This window comes from Heloderma suspectum, chromosome 2, assembly GCF_057233095.1.
Source record: "Heloderma suspectum isolate Gila_16-S chromosome 2, 16-S_ref, whole genome shotgun sequence".
NCBI classification, from domain to species: domain Eukaryota; kingdom Metazoa; phylum Chordata; class Lepidosauria; order Squamata; family Helodermatidae; genus Heloderma; species Heloderma suspectum.
Genome location: NC_139459.1, coordinates 159964353 through 159989480, shown reverse-complemented (window position 1 = coordinate 159989480; position 25128 = coordinate 159964353). Strand labels below are relative to the sequence as shown.

Sequence of the window (25128 nt, the reverse complement as noted above, 5' to 3'; positions counted from 1 at the left end):
TTATGTGCATAAGGGCTTATGCCCTTACGCCTTTACTGCAAGCATCACAGAGAAGCGAAGTTAAGAGACATCAGAGAAGCGACTTCACACATCATCACAGAAACTAGGTAATACAACCATTACTTAGTGCATAATCACGGAGGCTAGTTACTCCCACTGGCAAAAAGGAAGTGCAGTGCAATCCTGAAGGCTCGAAAGAACCCTCTAGTGCTTTGATGTGTTGGATAGGCAGGCTACATATTCTAGTTACCTAGGTTACTGACGGCATGGCCAGGTGAAAGACACACCCCTAGGAATGCCCCGATCATACCAAATTTAAAGCGGAGGGATGGGCACTCAGCAGCTGAACTGCAGGGGAGCCGAATTAAAGAAAAACAACCGAGTAAAAGTACTCTGCAAAAATGTGGCTTCCCCACAGGTAAACTCTGGGGTGACTGCAGAGTGGCCACGACATCATGTGTCCGTAACAACTTTAAGCCACAGCAGCACCAGAGTAAACCTCCAATGCAGATGGGCCCCAAGGTGGAGTCATTGCTTAATTTCTAGAGAGAGGTGTTGAAGCTTTAATATGGGTGATAGATACATAGGAAACAGATAAGCCCTATTTTTAATGTAATGTGCATGGGAAGGGGGGAGGATACAATTGCACAGTGATGCGGGGAATGCACTCTGTATTTCCTCAGAGGCATTCCTATTATTACTTGACTGTTATTTCTGTTTAAGAATGCCATAGATTCACTGACTGATCTTGGGCTAATCACTTACTGATGTGCTATGGTTTATCTCAGCTATAAAATGGGACCAATATCCTCCAAATGGTATAAATGCAACCAGGAGAAGAATCCAACAGGGTGCTTATGCCTATTATCTGCATTCCTGCACTGAGCAGGGGGTTGCACTCAATAGTCTTATAGGCCCCTTCTCACCCTACTATTCTATGATTCTATGATTTTATTTATTAAATTTATTTATGAAATGTATTAATCGCCCATCTGGCTGGTCACCCAGCCACTCTGGGCGATGTGCAACGTAGAATAAAACAGTTTAAGACAATAAAATTCTACAATAAAAACGTTTTCTGAAATACCCTAACCCACCCCAAATGCCTGCCTGAACAACCACGTTTGTAATGCACAGCGGAAGCTCATTAAAGTGATCTTTAATCACTTTAGTGATCTTGCACCGCGCCGATTTTGTTGCACAAGCAGTGGGTCCAACAAATTCTGTTGTGCGAGCAGGACCCACTGCTTGCCCAACAGCAATTTAGCACTTCTCAGCGGAAGGAGGGGAAGTGCTTGTTTCTCGATTAGAAGAGGTCAGCGGAACTCCCTTATGCACTGCCGACCTGCCCCCTTCCAGAAACAGGCATTTTCGCTTGTTTCAGATTGTGCTGGAAGTGCTAAATTTTCTTACCACAAGCAGCGGGTCCCACTTGTGGACGGGAATTGGCGAGCCGTAAGGGAATTGGCAGAGGCTTAAGAGCCCCACTGGATTCTGTCCATAGTGCATATATGTATGATAGGATTAGCATTGATCCTTTCTTGAAACAGCAATTTTTTAGCAATAATTGCTTCTTTTCACTCATGTCTTCTCAGCCTATATATTTGTGTAGATAACTGTTTACCAAATGCATTATAAAACTCCAGGTGTCTGTAAGAACTCAGTATTAGCATTTACAGAGCGTTATGAAGTGAACTTTGTGGAATAAGGAAGGAGGAATCTTGGCCCATGTGGATATAAAGGCCCTACTCAAGCCTTTTGGGTCCTTTTTTAGGCTATGTAAATATACTAGATACTTTCTCATGAGACCATTCCTTATAATGTATTATTTATTTATTTATTTATTTATTTCATTTCTATACCGCCCAACAGCCGAAGCTCTCTGGGCGGTTCACAAAAACTAAAACCAAACAACACACAATAAAACAATTTAAAATATATAGAACATAATGTAAAACTCCACCGTCTTGTTGCACTTACCCAGGTCTCAAACATGTCTTCTGGGCGTAACTTGCGCAGTGTGGCTCTGAAAAGAAAACAAATGGACTTCAGTTTTATAGGCAAATCCTTTATTCTGTAGGATTATGACTCTCAGAATGTGTATAGCAAGAACAGACTCAGAAAGACATGGCCACCCACAGGCAGTCCAGAAGCCAGGTCCATGTAATGGTCCTTCTCATGCAACACTACAGCTATTCTTCAGCAAACGCAGTAGGGTCTGGTGCCAAACTGTGAGGAGCATCAGCAGTTCCCATTAATGGGTATATATATGCAGGCGATGCAATGCACATGATACAGTACTCCGTAACAAAACAAATGACCACCAATAGCACATCCAGTTTATAAAATGTATAGATTTTAAAATATTTTTAAAATTAATTAATCAGTACAGCAACAAGGGGAAAAGGGGCACTGGTTCTTCTCAGGATCATGCTCAATATATGGGGCTGATTTGCATGACATGGGCGCTCATTATGGGTTACTCTTTCATAAAAATTCCAATCACTCACTGATTGCCTCCATGGAAGTTAACCTTTTCAACATATGCAGGTAGTAGGTACATAGAAAAGGTGACATTGTGACCCGGTTTGCATGACACACCGGGCTCAACCGAGGGTTATGCATGGGTTGTTTAACCCTCAAATAACTCTCAGTGGCAGAGTACACATGACACAGCAACCCCCACTCAGGGATGTACAGTACTGTGCAAAAGTCTTAGGCCACCACCAGCTTTGTTGTTTTAGCAAAGTTTTAATGACCATCCATGATTATTTTTTGGTCTCTGTATTAAGATACAAACAGAAAATACAGGAAATATGTACAGGCAAAAGTCAGTATTTAGTGTGACCTCCCTTGGCTCTAAGCACATCCTAAACTCTTTTGGGGAGACTGTCCTGAAGTTTTCTGAAGTAATCTTCTGGTATATTATACCAGGCTTCTTTCAGCACTTCCCAGAGTTCTTCTTTAGATGTAGGTTGTCTTTTATTTCTTTCTCTGTCCAGGTGGCCCCATATTGCCTCTATAATATTCAGGTCTGGACTCTGTGGAGGCCAGTCCATGACCGTCAGTGTTTTATCAGCTGTTTTCCTCGCTAAATATGATTTCACTGCATTAGCAGTGTGCTTGGGATTGTTATCATGCTGAAAAATGAAACCATTCCCAATCAGGCGCTTTCCAGAAGGAATGGCATGATGAATTAAAACCAAGGGATGGACGAAAGTCCTTTACCTGGTCCCGCAGCTTGCTTCGCGGTGGGGGGGAGGCACTCCGTCCCTCCCCCCGAAATTCTGGGCGGGGTGGGAGGCACCCCATCCCTCCCCACCAAAATTCTGGCTGGGGGGAAGGCGCCCCGTCCCTCCGGCCGCGAATCTCGTCTCCTGCCGGGACGCAAATGGCGGCGCCCGTAGCCACTGCCGTTTGCGTCCCTGCAGTCAGCCGTGATAGGCTACGTAAATGTTTACATAGCCTATCACGGCTGACTTTGGGGGGGGGGAAAGGCGCGTACGCAAATGGCGGCGCCCATGGGCGCCGCCATTTGCATTCCTTATTTTGGCACGTGTAGTCTACGTAAACATTTACGTAGACTACGGCGAAAATAAGGGCAACGCTATTTGCGTTGCCCTTATTTTCGCCGTAGTCTACGTAAATGTTTACGTAGACTACACGTCCCCAAATAAGGAACGCAAATGGCGGCGCCCATGGGCGCCACCATTTGCGTACGCGCTTTTTTTTCCCCCCCAAAGTCAGCCGTGATAGGCTACGTAAACATTTACGTAGCCTATCACGGTGCTTTTGAAAATCTAGCCGTGATAGGCTACGTAAATCTTTACGTAGCCTATCACGTTTGTTTTTTGTTTTTGTTTTTACTTGGAAATGGCGGTGGCGGCAGCCGGTCAGAAGACCGGCCGCCGCCGCCAGGGACATTCGACAAAGGTAAGTCCCATCCCGGGGGGGGGCCGGGGGGGCGGACCATTTCTCCACCAATTTTGGGGGGCCGAATGCATTGGCATTTGGCCTCCCAGAGATTTGTGGAGAAATTCTCCGAAATCCCTATTAAAACCTGTCTGCACTTTTCAGCATTCATGATCCCATCAATATGGACAAGATCGCCAACACCACTGGCAGAAATGCAGCCCCAAACCAGGAGAGACCCTCCACCATGTTTCACTGAAGGCTGCAAGCATTCATTCGTCCATCTCTCTCCAACTCTTCTTCTCATATATTGTCGACGATTGGACCCCAAAATTTCAAACTTGGATTCATCACTCCATAATACTCTTTTCCACTGATCCTCATTCCAATCTTTGTGAGCTTTAGCATATCTTAGCCTTTTCACCCTGTTCCCTTTCCACAAAAGTGGTTTCTTGGCTGCTACCCTTCCACGAAGACCATTCCTGGCCAGGCGCCTGCTGTTACTCTAGTGTAAGGGGAGGTCACACTAAATACTTGCCACTTTAGCCTATGGAAGCTGTTTTGTCTGATTTTTTTTCTATTGTTGAATACTGCATACAAATTTCTTGTATTTTCTGGTTGTATTCTAATGAAGAGACTGAGAAATAATTATATATGGTCATTATACCATTGCTAAAACAACGAATCTAATGGTGGCCTAAGACTTTTGCACAGTACTGTATATTCAAAATGTCGTCCGGCATGCGCTTCGGCTCATCGTGGGTTAAACAACCCCATTGAGCCCAGTGTGTTGTGCAAACCAGGTCATGATATCAGCCTCTCTATCTACGTACTACCTGCATATGCTGAAAAGGTTAACCTCTGTGGAGACAACCAGCATGTGATGGAAGCTTTATGCAACCAGGTTTTCAGGCAATCGTTACAATCTACAGGCCTCAGGAGTGTTGTCATAGTCATGTAGATTATAATGCTGTGAGGAAGGATGGCCTGAATTTGTGTGCATTAGTAGTCTTGCACTCTCTTGTTCTCTTCACAAATTCAGAGATACTCTGCAGGATTTCCAAGATAATCCATAGATCCTCATTTTGAGTTACCACATCTCTGCTAATTTCTTCACTCATGATTTCTTCATTCATGTTGGTGCAGATTGTGGGAAGGATATGTTAAGAATGAGGCCTGCAAAACTAGGGCCTGCAAAACACAAGCCACTGACTGGCTCATCTAGACATCATAAATCTTTACCAGTCTCAGGAGAGAGTAAATAGGAATGCAACATCTTGGGATGATGGGCATCTGAAATGAAGATGGAATTCTCTGCATTATAGCCTGCATGCTTCTAAATGCCATTTTTTGTACCTTCTGTGCTCATTCACAAACTCAACCAGTTCTTCTTCTGTATACGGCTTGTCAGGGACATGCACTGGGTCATCCATAAATGGCTCATAGAAATCCACCTCATTTAGCTTCAGACCTAATTTCTTTGCCACCTATGAGCAATCAAATGAATTATGGACAGTTCTTTTGCTGAAAAACATGTAGATATCAATGGTTCACCCTGAATAGTTCTGAGATTTGAAAGAAACATTACAAATTTAAATATGTTGGAAGTTAAAATGCCAAAATGGAGCAATATAGTGACCAGGTTTGGATGATCAGGGAATTAGGAATGCACGTGACTGGCATTTCCCTAATTACCCACACTGCGTCAAGTGTTGACATGTAGTCTGAACCCGGTGAGTGGCACAGCAGGGGTGGCTTCTCACCCATCCCACAACCCCTACTTCAAGCCATGGGTTGTAGGGTGGGTAAGAAGCCACCCCTGCCCTGCTGCGCGCCAGGTTCAGATGACACAGCAACCTGCACAGGTAATCAGAGAAATGCCAGTTGCATGACCAGCACACACAGAGGGCGAGGGAAACAACCCATACTGCGTTGTTTCCCCCACTGATTGTCCAAATGCGGCCAATATTGCATACTTTCATAATACCAAATACATTATTTTCATCTGATGCTTGTGCTTAGGAAGCAGATTCCCCATTACTAGCAATTCTGCTTTGAAAGCTGACAAAGCTGGCCAGGCTAAGTGGTATTTTTAAGCACTTAATTTTTATTTCCTTTCTATAAGCAGGTACAATGATTGATTTATTATGAAGCTCTCTGGGCAGTTCAGTCTGAAGACCTTCAAGCAACTTACAACTAAAAGCATAAGCAAGATTAATCAGTTAAAACAGCAGCACCAGCACAATCGCCAAAAAGCAAACCTAGAAACATTAGGATAAAAAAGCCTGGGCACCAAAAATGTATCAAGAGTTGGTATAACCCACTGGTATATTTCCCTTTAAGAATTCTGGAGGGAGGATATTCCTGCACATGCTCAGTAAGGTAGTGAGATAAGGAGCAGCCACTGTCATGGGCAGTTACCTCAAATGCAGTTTGGAAGGGGACTGGGTAAAAAGAGGATCCATGAAATCAAAAAGACATCCTCCTGATTTCATATGATTTGTACAGAGCAAATCCCCCAAACTACCATCATATCACAGGGCACATCTGCCTCTAAGGACTGAACCAGAAAAATAATGGATCTGCCACTCGTGGGCGCAGCCACGGCACAAAAACAGGGATCCAAGGCAGGGATCCTCAGGCAGGGATCCTCAGGGACCCTCCTGACTTTTTAGAAGAAAGATATCACAAAACAACATCATATCACAGAGCACATCTGCTTCCACGGACTGAAACAGAGAAATCATGGATCCGCCACTCGTGGGCGCAGCCACAGTGCAAAAACAAGGATTCAGGGCAGGGATCCTCCTGATTTCATATGATTTGTACAGAGCAAGTCCCCCAACCTACCATCATATCACAGGGCACATCTGCCTCTAAGGACTGAACCAGAAAAATAATGGATCTGCCACTCGTGGGCGCAGCCACGGCACAAAAACAGGGATCCAAGGCAGGCATCCTCATCATTTTTACAGGGATAGGCCCCCCAAACACCTTCATATTGCAGAACCCATCCACGCCCAGGGAATGAGCGATAAATACCATAGATCTGGGGCTTCATAGCACCGTGATGTTATAAAACCATGGATAAGACACACAAGGCATTTCTAAAACCCTGCATTTAAAACAGGGCTTTCTGCTTCCATTTCAAATGCAGGATCACCACTGACTCCCTTTACATGCGCTTCCTTTCTCCCATCCCCTTTCCCCCTCCTTCTCCCCGTATCTGAGTCTTCCACTATCTTTGATTGATCTTGCTCCTCTTCTTGCATCTTTAAAGTCTTTTCATGGAGGAAACTGAAGCAGAACACAACCGGGTAATTTGATAGCTCATTATCTGCGATCCATTTAAAAATGGAACAAAGGGCATTTAGTGCAGGAGTGTCATGGCAGGGTCAAGGTGTGATGTAAAGAGCCCGCAAACTTCTGGGAAGGAGCAATCCTGGATAAAAGCTCCATGTGTTGAAGCCCACAATTCAATACAGATCCTCTGAATTTTTACATTGGGTCACCCCGCCCATCAAAGCACAGAACTCATCTTTGTCCAAGTATGCACATTAAAAATCCCAGATCTACTGCTTCCCAGCAGATCCCAGATCTGCTGCTTCAAGTGGTGTGAACCATTTATGCGAGGCATGGACTCTGATGTATCATCTCGATTTTATATGTAATACATTCAAAATCATAGCTGAATCATAAAGCAAATCCATGTCAGTGGTATGGATCCTATATTTATCAGATCCAGGATGGCAAGAAAAGGAAAAGGATTCAAGATGCAGTTCCTTATGGGTCCTCTGGATTTTTATACAGTGTCCCTGCAAATGCATCATTACATCACAGATCATATCCATGGCCACAGAGCAAAGTATTAACATGATTGATCCTGTACTTCATGGAGTAAGCATGATGTGAAAACATCATACTTCATAATAATCATACTCCCATGAGTCACAGAACCACCATGGCATAAAAACATGGATTTGGGGGCATGGATCCTATGGATTTTTTTTTTTTTTAACAAAAGGTGCCACCAAAATAACCAGCAAATCACAGTCCATGGACTTCATTATGAAAATCATGGATCCACGGATTTGTGGTGCCGTCATGCTGCAAAACCCTCCGAAATCACCATCAAATCACAGATCATGTCTGTGTCCAGGGACTGAACCATAGAAAGCACTGATCCAGACCTTCATGGTGCAACTATGGTGAAAAGCTTGGGTCCAAGTTCCAGATCCTCATGGATGTTCCAGGTTTTTATGTGGGAATCTTGAATTGGGCGTGGAAGGCCCAGTTCCAGCCAGTCGCTTAGCTGCCATATTTTGTACTAACTGAAGTTTCTGGGTTTTATTCAAGAGCAGCCCTACATACAATGCATTGCAGTAATCTAACAGGATTACCAGGGCATGGATCATTGAAGCAAGGATGTCACTATACAGGCAGAGTTGTAGCTGCTGTATCAGCCCAAGGTGGTAGAAGACACTTGAGCCTCAGAAGACACTTGTACCTCTAGTGACAAAGTTGGGTCTAGAAGCACCCCCAAGCTATGGACTTGTTCCCACTATTTGGAGCCTGCAAATCCTCCCCAGACAGTTAGCATGCCACCCACTTGGAGAGTCAAGCCACCCACCAGCAGTACCTCTGTCCTGTCTGGATTGAGCTTCAGTTTATTGGCCCTCATTATGTCCATTACAGTGGCCAGGCGCTGATTAAGCACATCCACTTCCCCACCGGGATCAGATGAGAAAGAGAGATGGAGCAATGTGCCATCAGCGTACCAATGACCCTGCACTCTAAGGGAGTAATCCTATCCAGATAGGCGGCTGTCTCCAAACTCGGAGGTGACTGCCTATCCAAAGCAGGGCAGGAGAAGCATGGAGGGGATCTCCTGCCCTGCAATTTCAGCTAGACAGCCAATTTGTGGCTGTCTGGCCAAGGGAGGATGGAGCTGGGGAGGAGGCTGCTGTACGACACATAGGATGTGTCGTACGGGCATTTCCACCCTCCCCGCCCCGGAACACCCCCAGCCACGTCCCTTTTTGGCCGCTCCACCCTCCTCTTGTGAGCACGGAGGACAGGGCGGTCCTGCGCTGCCTTCGAGGCAGCGTGGAAGTGGGGGGAAGTCAGTTCTCTGGGAACTGACCACAGAGGACGGGCACCAAGGTCGGTTCCCAGATAACACGATATCCTATGGCTGTCTAGCAGCCATAGGATTGCTCCCTAAGTCTCCTAATAACCTCCCTCAGCAGTTTCAATATGGACCTTAAGTAGCATGTGGGACAAGATGGAAAGCGTGGGCCCCAAAGCATGCCATGGAGTTTAGCACACACACCCTAGCACCACCTTCTGTAAATGGCTATCCAAATATGAATGGAACTATTGCAAAGCTGTACCACCCACACGCAACTCAGACAGCCTGTCCTGAAGGATGCCATGGCTGATGGTATTGCAACCCATTGTGAGGTCCAGGAGAATCAACTGGATTGCACCCCTCTTGTCTCTCTCTCAGCAAAGCTCAGGGTGACCACTGCATTATCTGTTCCCAAACCAGGCCTAAACCTTGACTGAAGGTGGATCTAGAAAATCAATTTCATCCACAAGTGATCTGCTACCACCCTCTCAAGCACCTTACCCAGGAAAGGGATGTTAGCTACTGGCCTATAATTATTCAGATCTGCTGGATCCAAGGATGTTTATTTCAGAAGCGGTCTCATCACTCTGACCAGGAGGGAAGAACTGATAACCTTTCGGAACGAGCCAGTCATCGCCTCCCTTCTTTATGTCATAAGCCATGAAAGGCAAAGGTGCTTGGCCTAACTTAAACAAGCACCTTGTCCAAATCCTTGGGGGCAGATGTGCTCTGTGATACAATGGTGGTTTGGGGGATTTGCTCTGTAAAAATCACATGAAATCAAGAGGATCCCTGCCAAGGATCCTTGTTTTGCACTGCGGCTTTGCCCACAAGTGGCAGATCCATGATTTTTCTGGTTCAGTTCGTGGAGGCAAATGTGCTCTGCAACTTGATTGTGGTTTGGTGGATTTGTTTTGTAAAAAATCATATGAAATCAAGAGGATCCCTGCCAAGGATCCCTCTTTTTGTGCTGTGGCTGTGCCCATGAGTGGCAGATCCATGATTTTTCTGGTTCAGTTCGTGGAGGCAAATGTGCTCTGTGATATGATGGTGTTTGGGGGTATCTTTCTTCTAAAAATCATGAGGATTCCTGCCTCGGATCCCTGTTTTTGTGCTGTCGTGGCTCTGTGATATGATGGTAGTTTGGGAGATTTGCTCTGTAAAAATCATATGAAATCAAGAGGATCCTTGTCAAGGATCCCTGTTTTGCACTGTGGCTGCACCCATGAGTGGTGGATCCGTGATTTTTCTGTTTTAGTCTGTGGAAGCAGATGTGCTCTCTGATATGATGATGTTTTGGGGTATCTTTCTTCTAAAAATCAGGAGGGTCCCTGAGGATCTCTGCCTTAGATCCCTGTTTTTGTGCCGTGGCTGCACCCCCGAGTGGCAGATCTGTGATTTTTCTGGTTCAGTCTGTGGAGGCAGATGTGCTCTGTGGTAGATAGTGGTCTGGGGGGACTCCCCTTTAAAAATCATAAGAAATCACGAAGATCCCTTTTTGATTTCATGGATTCTTGTTTTACTTTCTTCCATTTGGAAGAAGCTTGCTTGCTCCTCTCAGTAAGGCCCTGAGCCCTTGAGACAGGGCTGTCTGTAAAGTTTGTTCTGTTTTGTGATATGTGAATTTTTACTTATGTAAGATTCTTATATGTGTATTATTATTGTTGATAATTAATACATTAAAATAATATATGTTAATTGCCCCTGTATAAGGCCTTTGCTCTAGAGACCCTGTAGAAAGTGTTACAAAATTGCGCCTGAACAGGGAATTGCCAAAGTTCTGTCTTCCAGATTGGGTCCCCAACAAAGCAAACACTGCTCCCTGAAGCTTGATTTTTTCTTCTGCTGGCCAAAGTGGGAAAAAGTTTCTTCTCATTCCACCTCAGCTCCACAGCAGTTTTCTCAAAGTGGATCAGAGTCCGGTAACAGAGGAACAAGCTTTATAGACAGCCCTCTCTCAAGGGCTCAGGGCCTTACCGAGAAGAGCAAACAAGCTTCTTCCCAACTGCACTGAGGTAACTGCTCATAATGGTGATGGGTCCTTATCTCACTCTTCTACTGAGCATGTGCAGGAATGTCCCCCCTCCAGAATTCTTAAAGGGAAATATACCAGTGCGTTACATTGGCACCAGCTGAGTCTCCTTAGGGAAAGTATTCCACAACCAGCATGCCACAACAAAAAGACTATTTCCTCGCTCGCCTCACTCCAGATGGTGTGGGAACTCCTTGTACCTGCTTATAGAAAGGAAATAAAAATTAAGTGCTTAAAAAATACCATGGCCTGGCTAACTTCAATTTTGCTTTGGTAGCTTTCAAAACAGAATTACTAGTGATGGGGAATCCGCAGCCTAAGCACAAGGGGATGCTATCAAAATGTGGGCAGGTTCGTATGAAAGAATGATGATTTCACATGAATAAAGAAATACAGATACATTCAAATCAAATACTTGTATCTTCTTCATGAAACAATGTGAAAACGTTTACATATAGGAACATAGGAAGCTGAGTTAGACCCTTTGTCCATCTAGTCCAGTGTTGTTAACACTGAGTGGCAGCCATGGCTCTCCAGGGTCTCAGGCAGGATTCTTTCCTAGCCCTACCTGGAGATGCCAGCGATTGAACTTGGGATCTTCTGCAAGCAAAAAAACAATTTATCTAAGAAAAATATAAAAGGAAACAAACAAATCCTTCCCCCACTCCCTTTTGAATTTTCAGCGCAGTTCAAAAGCTGGAAAAGACCATTTACAACACAAATGGTAGATGAATTTGCTCTTTGCCCACTGCATACCATGGTGAACAATGTAATATTTGACTGGAAGCGATGTGTTCAAAACATGGGGTTGACTGGATATCCACAAAGAAGTCATGTCTAACTACAGTTCCCCAGCATATATTTACACTGCCTGGCCCTATATGCTTACAGGCACATAGTACCTGTTCTAACAAGACAGTGGTTACTGCAAGCCACACAGTGAACAAGCGGCAAACTCCTTTGCCATGTAATTATTTGGCCTCTCAATTCAGGCCAAGCTGAATGGTGTTGATTTATTTATTTATTACATTTCTATACCACCCAATAGCCAAAGCTCTCTGGGCAGTTCACAACAATTAGAACTATAAAATATAAAGTGATAAAATACAATATAAAAGTTTAAAATGACAGCATAAAATAGAAACCAAAATAAAACCTAGCAGCAGTGCAAAGATTTAAAATGCCATACCAGATTTAAAACAGAAACTGAAAGGCCAAAATGCCTGGGAAAATAAGAAAGCCTTCACCTGACGTTGAAAAGAGCACAACATAGGCGCCAGGTGAGCCTCCTAACTAGCCCTGGTGTTAATATATTTTAAGGCATACAGCCACCCAAGTTATACACTGTGTCCACTGGGCTACTCTACCCATTACTAGCTGGTTGGAACCCTTTCAGCGTGGTCTTCTTGGTGTTTTAGCTACTTACCCCTTTGTCAAAGGTGGCAAAGAACTTGATGTAGGGCTGAAAGTGTTCACCTGCCTCCTCAAATGCTTTGTAGTCTGAGAAGGAGAAAGGAGGGAAAAGAGACCATTTCACCTTTGGTCTGCTTAAACTAAAGATCAATGCAAGCACTGGTGTCACTTTGTGAAAGCTGAATCTAAAAAACTCCCCCCATTCCCATTCCTTGCACATAAAGTTTTAAAAAAACATCTAGTGGTGAATTATAGCAAAACTAAGGTAATGGCATTCTCTAAACGACAAAATGGCATTTGGACAAACAGCTAATTGAACAAGTTAGCGTTTTCAAATATCTGGGCTCAGTTTTTCAATCTTCATGAGCACTGTTAGCTCCATGAGAATATGTGGTGGATTTTTTTTTATTTTTTTTTGCAGAGCATTACAACTATAAAATGTTTTTTTCACACAAAAAGTCACATTTATATCTTCAGCACTTCAAGTTTTCAAGGCTAAACTCTTCTCTCAACTACTTTAAGGAATTCAAATTTGGGCTGATGCCAATGTAAGTCCACTGGAAATTGTGCAGATAATTTTTTTCTGTTCCAAGCTGTGTTCCGAATGCCTTTCTGCAACTGGAAGCTGGTCTTACTTCCAATTTTACCCAGGCTTGGCTTAGAAAATTTAATTCTTGGCTTTAGTTGAATTTATCTCCTTCTGGTCTGCTTCCTTTACTTCTGTGTGACTTACATGACAGCAGTTGGATGAAAGCTATTACTTCAAGACTGGTTTGTTTGGCCTTTCACCACAACACCTACTAAATCTTGGTCTCAGTAAAGCACAAGATCTATTGTGGCAGTGTCTTTTTGATACAGAACAACAGGATAATTTGTCTACTACAAGAAAATTATACCCGTGGTATGAGTGCTTTCCACTAGTCCTTCTTATATACTGCCATCTTCTTTGCAAGATCTAACAATCCTAAAAAAATAGAGAACTTTTTCAAGAATATGACTGAATGTCCTTCAGCATTACTCGAGTATTGTAATGCAAGAAACCTCCACCGCAAAATTGTTTATGCCCATGCAGAGATGGCAATATTGAAACACTGGCTCATGTATTGCAATTTTTTTTTTACAGAGATTTGCAGAGAGATAATTACTCCACTATTATTATCTCCCATGGGGATTCTTTTACAGAATAAAAGATCTAAAGCCCCTTTAGTAAACCACTATTTACAGCAAACCCCATACGTTCTGAGTCTTCTCCTTTGAAGTAGCCAATGAGTTTGATCTCCTCTTCCATGTGGTCAAAGCCCTGCAGCTCTAGTTTGTTGTTGATGATCTCCACTGGGTCCTCCATCAGCTGCCATGAAGAAGGAATTTGGTCAAAAAGAACAACTTATTAACAACTCAAATGGAGTGGCTATTGCCTGATGTGAAACAAAATGTGCAAACAAGCTAGGCTATTTTTCCATAGCCATTTTGCAAAATCCATAAAAAAAACCATTGCCAACTACACTTCCAGAGTAGACTAGACCTACCCCCTACATTCCTGCAGGACAAGACCCATCTCTTGTCCTCCACATTGTACGCCCTGCTACAGCCACCACTGCTGCTATTGTTGCAGTTGGATGCAAAGTTTGGGGGAAATTGCAGAAATAGCAGGCATTACCTGACATCCTAAGCATGTTTACTTAGAAGTAAGTCCTTCAGAATTCAATGGCGCTTACTTTCTAGTGCATAGATTTGCAACCATGCTGTCCAATCCTTTGCATATTACTCAAGTGTAAGTCCTAGTGTGTTCAGTGAGGCTTACTTCCACTGTACCTTTTGGTAGTTGACATAGACTATCTGAAGGAGCTTTGAACAAAACAAGAGTTAAAGCTTATTTTTGCTAACAGCGGTGAGAATTCTATTTGCACAGTATAGGATGAAAAAGGAGACACCATGATGGCTGTGCTTATATTCTTAAACATGTTACCTCTGGTAACTCAAGTTGATTTCCCCACTCATCAGTTAGTTTAATTAGTGGAATTAATTATTTAGAGCCCACTAAAGAATAGTGTTTGATGTTTGAGTAATAATTGCTCACTGATAAATGCTTTAGACAAATGTGCATCCATTCACAATTATATTATATAGCTTATATTATATCATATCATACTATTATTTGTTTCCTGGCAAATATGCCACATAATAAAAGCTGCAAAGAGCACTACTGCTGCTAATAAATTATTTCTATTGGAAAACTGAATGAATTTATTTGGCCAGTTCTGGCTCTAAATACACTTACATCTAGGAGGAATTCAACCAAAACATCTGCTGCCATTTGCCCATCAAACTCAATGATGTGGTCCTCCTTAAAGACATAGAGGCTTCCTTCTTCATCCAAACCTGCGGGAAAGGAATAAAGACATGTAAACGTACTGTGATACAGGACAATCTTGCTATCCAGGGCACAGTGATCTCACAAAGGATACTGGGAAAATATACCACAAAATTGTTTGGAGACCAGGGGGGGCGGTGTTCCCACGACAACAGAAGGAGAAGTGAATGGAGGAGTACTGGATTTTTAAAAAGGAATCAGCTTTGCTGCACTTTGGTCCATGCAGGGCTCCACAGATTAGTGCTCTGCACCAGTAAAAATCACTTCACAGAACATACGTCCTGGAGGGTGGTGGAGTGAATGTCATCTGACTGGCACGGGCTGCTCAACCAATAAGAGAGGCTCCCCCCCTGCTCCCCCCCACTTTCTCCTTTCCTCTGAAGTTCCAGATGCACCTGCATTTCAGAAGCAAGCTTCATTGACCACAATGGGAGTTACTTCCGAGTACACACACATATGCTTGTGCTGGGAAAGAGAGGGGGAGAATACAGGGATGGGAAACCAGCCCCCTTTCTAATCCGATGCTGCACATGATCTCTATAACGAAAGTGTGAAGTAGTTGATTCCTAAGGCAATAAACCAAATATTGGAGAGCTGGAGCCTCAAGTTTGCGCTTTACAGCATTTAGGGAATTTGTACTTTAAACTGTGCCATTTCAATTGAGGGGGATCTCGGTAAATTCTAATGTGGGCATTCAGGCAGGGGTGTAGTGGTGGGTGGTCTCACAGGGATGAAGACCCTGGACTTTTTAAAGAGCCAGGTCTCAGCCAGGTCCCTCCCACTCCCAGCCTACCACTGTGGGCCAGGCTCCTCCAGCTGTCTCCTCCCCTTGCCTGCCACCGAGTGAGGGTGAAGCTTCCACAGAGTATCATATTTTGAAAACCTAAAATGTTTGTGAGTGAGTGAAAAAGATTTTAACACCCCCTGCATTTTTTCTCAGACGTCCAATTGAAATACTATTGCTTTACTCTCAGCTGCACTGTTTTTGGATCCTAGTTGAAGGCTGTATATCTTACAAGGTTGTGTAATCTTAGAAGAGGGCATGGCTGTGAGGGGGCATGGCTGGGACTGTCATGAAGGGACCCTGCACTTCTGAATTTGCCACTACACTACTGCATTCAAGGGACAAGCCTCATTGAGCACAATAGGAGTTACTTCTGAGTAGACACTAATTGGTTTGTGCAGGGATGGGAAACACACAGGAAACACCCCTTGACCGGGGTCACGGTGAAAGGCACACCCCTGGGCAAGACTAGCATGCCTGAGGTAAGTGCAGGGGTTGGGGAACACAACAGCTATACTGGGGAGACCCTGACCTAAGGAAAAGAATTGGACTTGAAGCAATCTCAGGAAATCCAGTTTTTCCTTGATAAGCTCCGGGGTGGCTGCTGGATGGCCATGACATCATATATCCCCAACGACCCCCAAATGCAGCCAGCTCAGAGTAAATCACTCATGGAGCCACCCCCCAGCTTCACATGCTGCCTTCTTGTGAAAGATATGAAACCTGAAACTTCCAGTAAAAGATGAAACTGCTTGAAGTGAAAGTATGAATCCTATCACAATTTTAGAGAACTTGAGATATTTGTTTCTAGACCTGGAGCACCTCAGTTCATCTTTTCACATACCCAAGTGACATAGTTGCCACTTTCTCTGCGGCTGTTCCCATAGATCTCCAGGAAAGTATCAGCTTTCTATGTACATGGTTCATGTTTACAGTATACAATTCGCACATGATGCCCATCTCACCTCCCCACCAACACCCGAGTTCTTCCAAATCCCCATGTTTTCCAATTCAGCTGTGAGTGTTAAAAACACATAACTTGAGACCCAAACTGAAAGGGATGCCAAACAAATGAAAACAAATCACAGTTACAAAAAGGCCTGCATTCTTTTGTGATTTAATTGGGTTAAGGAAGTTGCCACCCTTCATCCAAACTGGAATTCCACAGTTCCAGAGCAATCACCATGTGACCCCAGATGAATCATAGAATCATAGAATAGTAGGGTTGGAAGTAGGGATGTACAAATCCCTTACCTGGCTCCGTGCTGGAGCATCCGCGGGGCAGGGGGGAGGCATTCCGTCCCTCCCCCTGGAATCCTTCCTGGCTGGCTCCGCTCCGCGGCAGCTCCATGGAGCCGCCAGCCGGGGCCGGCTGCAGCCGGAGTCTGCATTTGCATCCTTGCAAGCAACCGTGATAGCCTACGTAAGTATTTACATAGCCTATCACGGCAAAGAGCAGGGACGCAAATGGCCAAGATGAAGCTGGACAGCCACTTGTGAGGGATGTTGTGACTTGGATTCCTGCAGTGAGCAGGGGGTTGGACTCGATGGTCTTATAGACCCCTTCCAACTAGGGATGTCAGAGAATTCCACTAAGGATTGAACTGAGGCCGGATTTTAAAGAATCCGTGGCAGAACGGCCTCCCGCCCCCTGCCACCCCGCGGAATCCCCCCAGGACAGAACTTACCTGGGGCGGATGCGGCGGCAGCTCCGGCTGGTCTCCTGGCCGGCTACGGCCAGGCTGCTGCGGCAGCCATTTGCGTTCTTGCAGCCGTGATAGGCTATGTAAGTATTTACATAGCCTATCACGGCAAAGAGCAGGGATGCAAATGGCGGCCGCTACTCCATTTGCGTGGCTGCCTTTACTGTGATAGGCTACGTAAATACTTACGTAGCCTATCACGGCAAAGAGCAGGGGCGCAAATGGTGTAGCGGCCGTCATTTGCATCCCTGCTCTTTGCCGTGATAGGCTACGTAAATACTTACGTAGCCTATCACGGCTGCAAGAACGCAAATGGCGGCCGCAGCAGCCCAGCCGTGGCTGGCCAGGAGACCAGCCGGAGCCGCCGGCGGAGCTGGAGCCGCCGCTGCGTCCACCCCAGGTAAGTTCTGTCCCGGGGGATTCCGCGGGGTGGCAGGGGGCGGGAGGCCATTCCGCCACGGATTCTTTAGAATCCGGCCTCACTGGAATCCGTGGTGGAATTCTCTGACATCCCTAGTTGGAAGGGGTCTATAAGACCATTGAGTCCAACCTCCTGCTCAGTGCAGGAATTCAAGTCACAACATCCCTCACAAGTGGCTGTCCAGCTTCATCTTGAATGCTTCCAGTGTGGGAAAGCCCACTACCTCCCTAGGTAATTGGTTCCATTGTCGTATTGCTCTAACAGTCAGGAAGTTTTAACAGTCCTTATGTTGGTCCTTTTAAAGTAGCACAAAAATACAAGAGGTTTAGGTTTGTGCCAATTTAGTCATATCATTATTCTCAAAGCCAGGTTTGTCAGTGCTGATATAATTGGGCTTACTGTGCCAAAACATGTGCAGTAGACACACTTGAGGTCAGATGGTTACACCAGGACATCTTGTCTGATTAGGGTACTGCAAGTAAAGCATGGGTGCTAACGGTAAAACATAGAAATACAGCACAACACTGCTTGCTCTATGAATAGTTATTTGGCTTTGGTCACCATAAATGTGACAGTACAATCACTCCTGGGAATGCACACACCACCATAGGGATTGTAAGTAGATTAGGGATTGTAAGTAGATCACACTTACCTAGCTTTTTGGCAAGCTTTGCATCTTTCTTGGAATCCAGTAATCCAAAGCCAATGGCTTTTTCTTCTAGGATCTGTGCAGCAAGCTGAAGAAAAACCCAGACAGGGTTGTAAGTCCAGACTTACTCTCCCTAATTGTCCAGTATCTTACAGAATGCGGTGAATGCATCAGAAAGACTAGGGTGGCCACTTATGAATCACCCCAAAAGTGGAAGTTCATCACCAAAAAAAAAAAGAGGACAAAAAAGGCCACTAATGTGCATAATTTCTATAATTAGTTTCACTAATTGTAGAAATTATTATTACAATTTAAGTGGAAATACAGTCCATCTCACCATAGCACAGAAGACTATGACCAGGTGACCTCTGTGCCTGCCATTTAGTTCTTAGAATTCTTTATCTTTACACTGGAATTGGACAGGAGAGCCCTTCAAATAGAGGACTATCCTCTGTAAAAGAGGAAATATAGTCAACCTAAGAAGAGTGCAATGACAGGTAATTACACCTTTAAGTTCAGAGTTACTGCTCTAGCCTGGCCAGCGCCATCAGTGCCTTCCCTCAACTCTTGTAGCTGCCATTCAATCATGCTTCAGGAGTGGGAAAGAAGGGCCAACTCCAGAAACTCTGCTGAGAGACTAGCACCTCCACTCCATGCTGATCATTATAAGAACTTTGTAACTAACTTTAAGAACTGGTGACCGACTTTGTTTGGTTTTCTCTTCATCCCTTTTCCATCTGTGCTGTGTTTTTGGCTTGGATTCAACTCTCACGTAATAGGTCTTCCGCATCCTTTCCTTCCCCTTGGAGCACCCCCCCCCCCAGCATGTGCCACAAATCTGCTCCATATGATCCCCCAACCCTCTGGAGAAGATGTGGGGGGCTGCAGTGGGGATGGGGAAATCTGTTCTGGCCACAGTTTCCTCCTGTTGTCGGAATGGCACCATTGGATACAATCCTTAAGATTGTAAATATGAGGGCAGAGACTGGCTTGTTGCAAGATTTGAACATTCATAAGCTGCTCTGGATGCCTTTTTAGATGAACAGCAGGGTAAAAAAGCTTTAAACAAACAAAATTTGAACCCTAACCCTCCATAGCTAAGGAGCACAGAGGGCCCAATCCAGCTCCCAATTGAGCCGTTAGCTCAAGGGACACTTCTCTGCTTGTCTTTCCTAACTGGGAAGATGGGGTGGGGGGGCCAAGGCCAAGGCCAGCGCCTCGACAAGCAGCTCCTCAAAGCACAGACTGAGTTGAGGGGCTGGTTTCTCCCGATGCTCATCTTCTCGGATCAGGGAAGGCAAGGGGCAGGCGAAGCCCTGAGCCAGTGCCTCAAGGAGCAGCTCCTCGAGAGACAGGTTCAGTGGGCGACACCGACTGAGCCACAGCCTCAAGGAGTGCTCTCCTGCTGCCTCTCCCTTCTCTGAGGCAGGTGGCACATCCTGGAGGGGCAGGGGCCTTACCTGTGGCCTTCACAGGCTAGACGGGCAGGCCTGGTGCGTAGGAGCAAAACTCAGCCCATGCGCCCATGGTTTAAAGTGTTTTGTGTATATTATATAGTTGTTGTTACAATGACCCTGTAGGGTAAGTCACGTTTCTTAGCTCCCACACTGAAGATGGGGGGCTGAGAAAAGGGGACTGTGGAAAAGCTGGGCCGGAACGGCCCCTTTATATTAAAAAAAAACATGCCAAAAGTAGTGGCATGTGTTAAAAACACTTGAGAACAATATTTTAGGACAAAAAACCTTGCAATATTATATTATTGTTAACCCCATAATGCCCAGAACACATCCAGAACAGATCAGAATGTCCCAGAACAGCCACTTCCGAATGTGCGAAATCAACCAAACTCATGAGTCACACGTAACTCCATGGCAGGAAGCCATAGTCCATATTCCAAAAAAACGGCTGGACCGGCAACTTCTGAGTGAGCCAAATCAACCAAACTCACCAGTCAAGCCAGACTAGATAGGACTGATCTAACAAGCTCCAAAACTTCCATGGAGACCACGTTTCAATAGTTGTTCCAGGCCATAGTCCAAAATGGCCTGGAACAGCAACTCCTGAGTGAGCCAAATCAACCAAACTTGCCAGTCACACATGGCAGGGATGCAATAAGCCACAAAACATCCACAGAACCCACATTCCGATACCCATTCTGGGCCATAGTCCATATGGCCAGAACAGCAACTTCCAAGTGAGTATCAGTTCCATCTAGTAAAATGATAATGGTGCATTTGGTTAATTTCACTCACTCAGAAGTTGCCATTCTGGGCAATTTCCCCACAACACCTTGTGGCTCATTTTGCTTACCTGGAAGTTGCTGTTCTGGCCTGTTTTGCAGAATATGGACTATGGCCTGGAACGGCTACTGAAAAGTAGTTTCCATTGATGTTTTGTGGCTTATTATATCAGTCCCATCTAGTGATTTGTGACTGGCAAGTTTGGTTGATTTGGCTCACTCGGAAGTTGTTCTTCCATGCCATTTTTCTTCAATAGAGACTATTTCTCAGAATGGGTATCCGAACGTGATTTCTGTGGACGTTTTGTGGCTTATTGCATCCCTGCCATAGATTAATGTGTGACTACTGGGTTTGGTTGATTTTGCTCATTCGGAAGTGGCCTTTCCGAGCCAGTCCATTCTGTTCTGAATGTGTTCTGGGCATTATGGGGTTAATGCAAAGGTTATAGTCCTAAATTGCAAAGGTTATAGTCCTAAATATTGTTCTCAAGTGTTTCTAACATATGCCACTATTTCTGGCATGTTTTTTAAATAAAAAGGGGCTGTTCCAGCCCACTCTATTCCATTCTGGCTTTTACACTGTCCCTGAGAAAAGCGTGGCTTGCCTAAGAATACCTAGCAAATCCATAGCAGCGACAAGACTCAACCTGGAACTTCCTCATGTGTAGCTGTCATGCTGCACCAGCTCTCTGTATCCTGCACCTAGGTAATCATATTATTATGAATTTGACTGTCAGATTACTGTGAATGGGCCTGTTATACTTTTGCCTAAAGCGACTCTGGACTGAAATCCGGGACTTAACAAAATAACCACAATGTTTCTTTAATGTCTATGGATTGTTCCCAAATTGGCAACCCACCTGTAGGGGTAGGTCTGAGACAAGTGCTTGGTAGATTGTTGTAGGAAACTAGTTTTTTGAAGGGGGGCGGTGAGAGAGAGAGAGTACAAGCTGTGAGCTGGATGAATGTAAAGCACTGCGGGGCCTCTCTCTGGGGATTTGAGGAGGAGTAGCAGATCTGCTGCCTGGTAGGAGTTCCTCTTTGCAAGCATTCATGCTCTGCTTGTGTATTTGTAAATAAAATAAATATTACCAAAATGCCATCAGTCTCCACAGTGCTTTCTCATCCAAAGAAAATTAAACTCGGCAACACTGTCACTAGAAATTTCACCACTTCAGGAACTGGAGAGCAGGTAATGATATTGATAACAGCTTTTCTTTCTCACACAGAATATTAGCATAACAGCCAATGCAATACAGGCTCGCTCCACTTATTTAAGTATACAGTCCAAATCAGAAATACCCGATTAGTGGATACCACCATGTTTTCCAAGCAGAGCCCTTGAAAGAGTGCTGCTATAACTTCTGACAGGTGCATCTTTTTCAACCACCACATTGCAGTGACAGGAGAAGCCTGTTAGCAGAATTCTCCCTTTCTTTGCTACTCTTAAAGGCAGAGGAGTACTCTCAGGTCTTGGACATGGCAACTGAGTGCAGCTGTGCAGAAGCCATAAGTGCTCTTGCAACCATCAGACAAATCTTTGCAAAGGGGACATGACATTCTTGCGGACAGACAGGCTGCCCTTTAGGCTCCTTCCTGCAATATGCACAACATCCAGAAAGTTTGAGCATAAGCTCAGGTATGGCTGTTTAGCAAGTTTCTGTTTTAGCACAGGTTAGGACACATTCCCAAAGAGCGGCAGCTCCCAGAAAGGGGCTTGCCAGATACCTTGCTTTCAGCTCCATTGTGATAGGATGACACACCTATTGCTGGAATCGGGCATTGAGAACGGGTGTGTGTGTGTGTGTGTGTGTGCGCGCAAGGACAAGAGCTGCTGTGCTTCACTAGAAAGGGCTCTCTTTGGATTTTCTATCATGTAGCTGCTCCCTTATTCATTAGTACTTGGTTTCAGATACCAAACATTTGTACTGTTAATTAAAACTTTTTAAAAAACAGACGATTCCATTTGAATCTGAGGAGTCCCCTGTTGTATGTTAAGATGAAGGACTGTATGAGAATGTCTTTTCTGCAGGCTTCTCAGGGCCATCCTTTTAACTCAGCTACACTCTACACATCACAAACAAAGCACATTTCTATACTACACTATATCACATTTACAGAAGTCATGATCAGATGGAGCAGGAGAGTGGTGCTATATCCGCTGGGCCCAGCTACTTAATTGTGTCCCCCATGGAAACACACACACAGGACACACAAACACAGACACCGTTTGTCCATGCATTGGAGGAAGAACTGTACATGCACAGTTGCCTTTGTTATTTGGAATCCTGATTGTGCAAGGTTCCAAATCATGGGTTAACCTCAGTAGTGTAGCTAGGTAATTTCAGACTCTGAACCTAATGGTCTTACAGGACCATTACTACTTCAAGCACACAACTAACATTTCTCTTCTCTCCACCACCACCCACCAACATTCCATGTTTTACAACTGATTCTACATTCCTGATATATTAGAGCAAAACAAAACAAAACAAAACAAAACTGTTTCCCAACCCTGATAAAAAAGACATATTCTGAGCATGCGCTGTTTTCATTTTATACTTACTTAAATCACAGCAACATTATGATTAAAAGAATAAAATGGAGTTTGCTTCTGCTGCAGCCCTGATACTAAACACATTTAATTGGGAATAAGCACCATTTTGTTATAGAAAAGAATAATATAGAATTTCATATAGTAGTAGGGTTGGAAGGGTCCTACAAGGCCATCGAGTTCAACCCCCGGCTCAATGCAGGAATCCAAGTCAGAGCATCCCTGACAGATGGCTGCCCAGCCTCGTCTTGAACGCCTCCAGTATGGGAGGGCCCTAGGGAATTGGTTCCATTGTCGTATTGCTCTAACAGTCAGGAAGTTTTTCCTGATGTTCAGCCGGAATCTGGCTTCCTGTCACTTGAGCCCATTGTTCCGTGTCCTGCACTCTGGCATGATCAAGAAGAGATCCTGGCCTTCCTCTCTGTGACAACCTTTCCAGCACTTGAAGAGTGCTATCATATCTCCCCTCAGTCTTCTCTTCTCACGGCTAAACATGCCCAGTTCTTTCAGTCTCTCGTCATAGGGCTTTGTTTCCAGTCCTCTGATCATCTTTGTTGCCCTCCTCTGAACCCTCTCCAGTTTGTCTGCATCCTTCTTCAAGTGTGGTGCCCAGAACTGGACACAGTACTCCAGATGAGGCCTAACCAGTGCTGAGTAGAGGGGAACTACTACTTCCCAGGATTTGGAAGCTATGCTTCTATTAATGCAGCCCAAAAGAGCATTTGCCTTTTTTGCAGCCACATCACATTGTTGGCTCATATTCAGCTTGTGATCGACAACAATTCCAAGATCCTTCTCGCTTGTAGTGTTGTTGAGCTACGTATCCCCCACCTTGTAACTGTGCATTTGGTTTCTTTTTCCTAGGTGCAGAACTTGGCATTGATCCCTATTAAATGTCATTCTGTTGTTTTCTTCCCAGCACTCCAGTCTATCCAGATCACTTTGAATTTTGTTTCTGTCTTCCAAAGTATTAGCTATCCCGCCCAATTTTGTGTCATCTGCAGATGTGATCAGCGTTCCCTGCACCTCCTCCTCCAAGTCATTCATAAAAATGTTGAAGAGCACTGGGCCCAGGACTGAGCCCTGCGGTACCCCACTCGTTACCTCTCCCCAGTTTGAGAAGGTCCCATTGATAAGCACTCCTTGAGTCCGATTCTGTAGCCAACTGTGGATCCACCGGATCGTTGTTTCATCTAGCCCACTTTGAGCTAGTTTGCTCATCAGGATATCATGGGGCACTTTGTCGAAAGCTTTGCTGAAGTCGAGGTACATGATGTCTACAGCATTCCCATGGTCTACAAGGGAGGTTACTTGATCAAAAAATGAGATCAGATTTGTCTGGCAGGATTTTTGACAAATCCATGTTGGCTTCGAGTAATCACGGCATTGTTTTCAAGGTGCTTCCAGATGGATTGCTTTATCGTCTGCTCCAGAATTTTCCCAGGGATTGATGTCAAACTGACTGGTCTGTAGTTCCCAGGTTCCTCCTTTTTACCCTTTTTGAAGATAGGGACAACATTAGCCCTCCTCCAGTCATCTGGCACTTCCCCCGTCCTCCAGGATTTCTCAAAGAGAATAGACAGTGGTTCTGAGAGTTCTTCTGCCAGTTCCTTTATTACTCTAGGATGCAGTTCATCTGGCCCTGGAGATTTGAATTCATTCAAAGTGACTAGGTGTTCCTTGACCATATGCCTATCGATCTCAAGCTGCAATCCTGGCCCTTCAGCCTGTACTTCACCTTTGCCAGGGGGGTGATAGACCCTCTTTTGGGAGAAGACTGAGCCAAAGTAGGAATTGAGCACCTCTGCCTTTTCTTTGTCATCTGTTATCGTTTTGCCATCCTTATTTAATAGCTGAACAACCATTTCTTTCCTCTGCCTTTTACTATGCACATAGCTGAAGAAAGCCTTTTTGTTGAT

The 25128-nt window shown here is 44.7% G+C and overlaps 1 protein-coding gene across 1 annotated transcript in view; it reads right to left on the bottom strand.

The window, feature by feature from the left end:
• Positions 1 to 19206, bottom strand: part of CASQ2 (calsequestrin 2) — a 62893-nt gene extending 43687 nt beyond the window's left edge. Inside the window, exons 1-7 of the mRNA XM_084829697.1 lie at positions 19102 to 19206; positions 18420 to 18504; positions 14767 to 14867; positions 13725 to 13836; positions 12502 to 12575; positions 5269 to 5399; positions 1981 to 2026 (exon numbers count right to left, since the gene is read on the bottom strand). Of these exons, the coding sequence (XP_084685823.1) occupies positions 1981 to 2026; positions 5269 to 5399; positions 12502 to 12575; positions 13725 to 13836; positions 14767 to 14867; positions 18420 to 18504; positions 19102 to 19206 (654 nt within the window). The remainder of the gene's footprint in view (positions 1 to 1980; positions 2027 to 5268; positions 5400 to 12501; positions 12576 to 13724; positions 13837 to 14766; positions 14868 to 18419; positions 18505 to 19101) is intronic.
• Positions 19207 to 25128: the final 5922 nt, after the last annotated feature.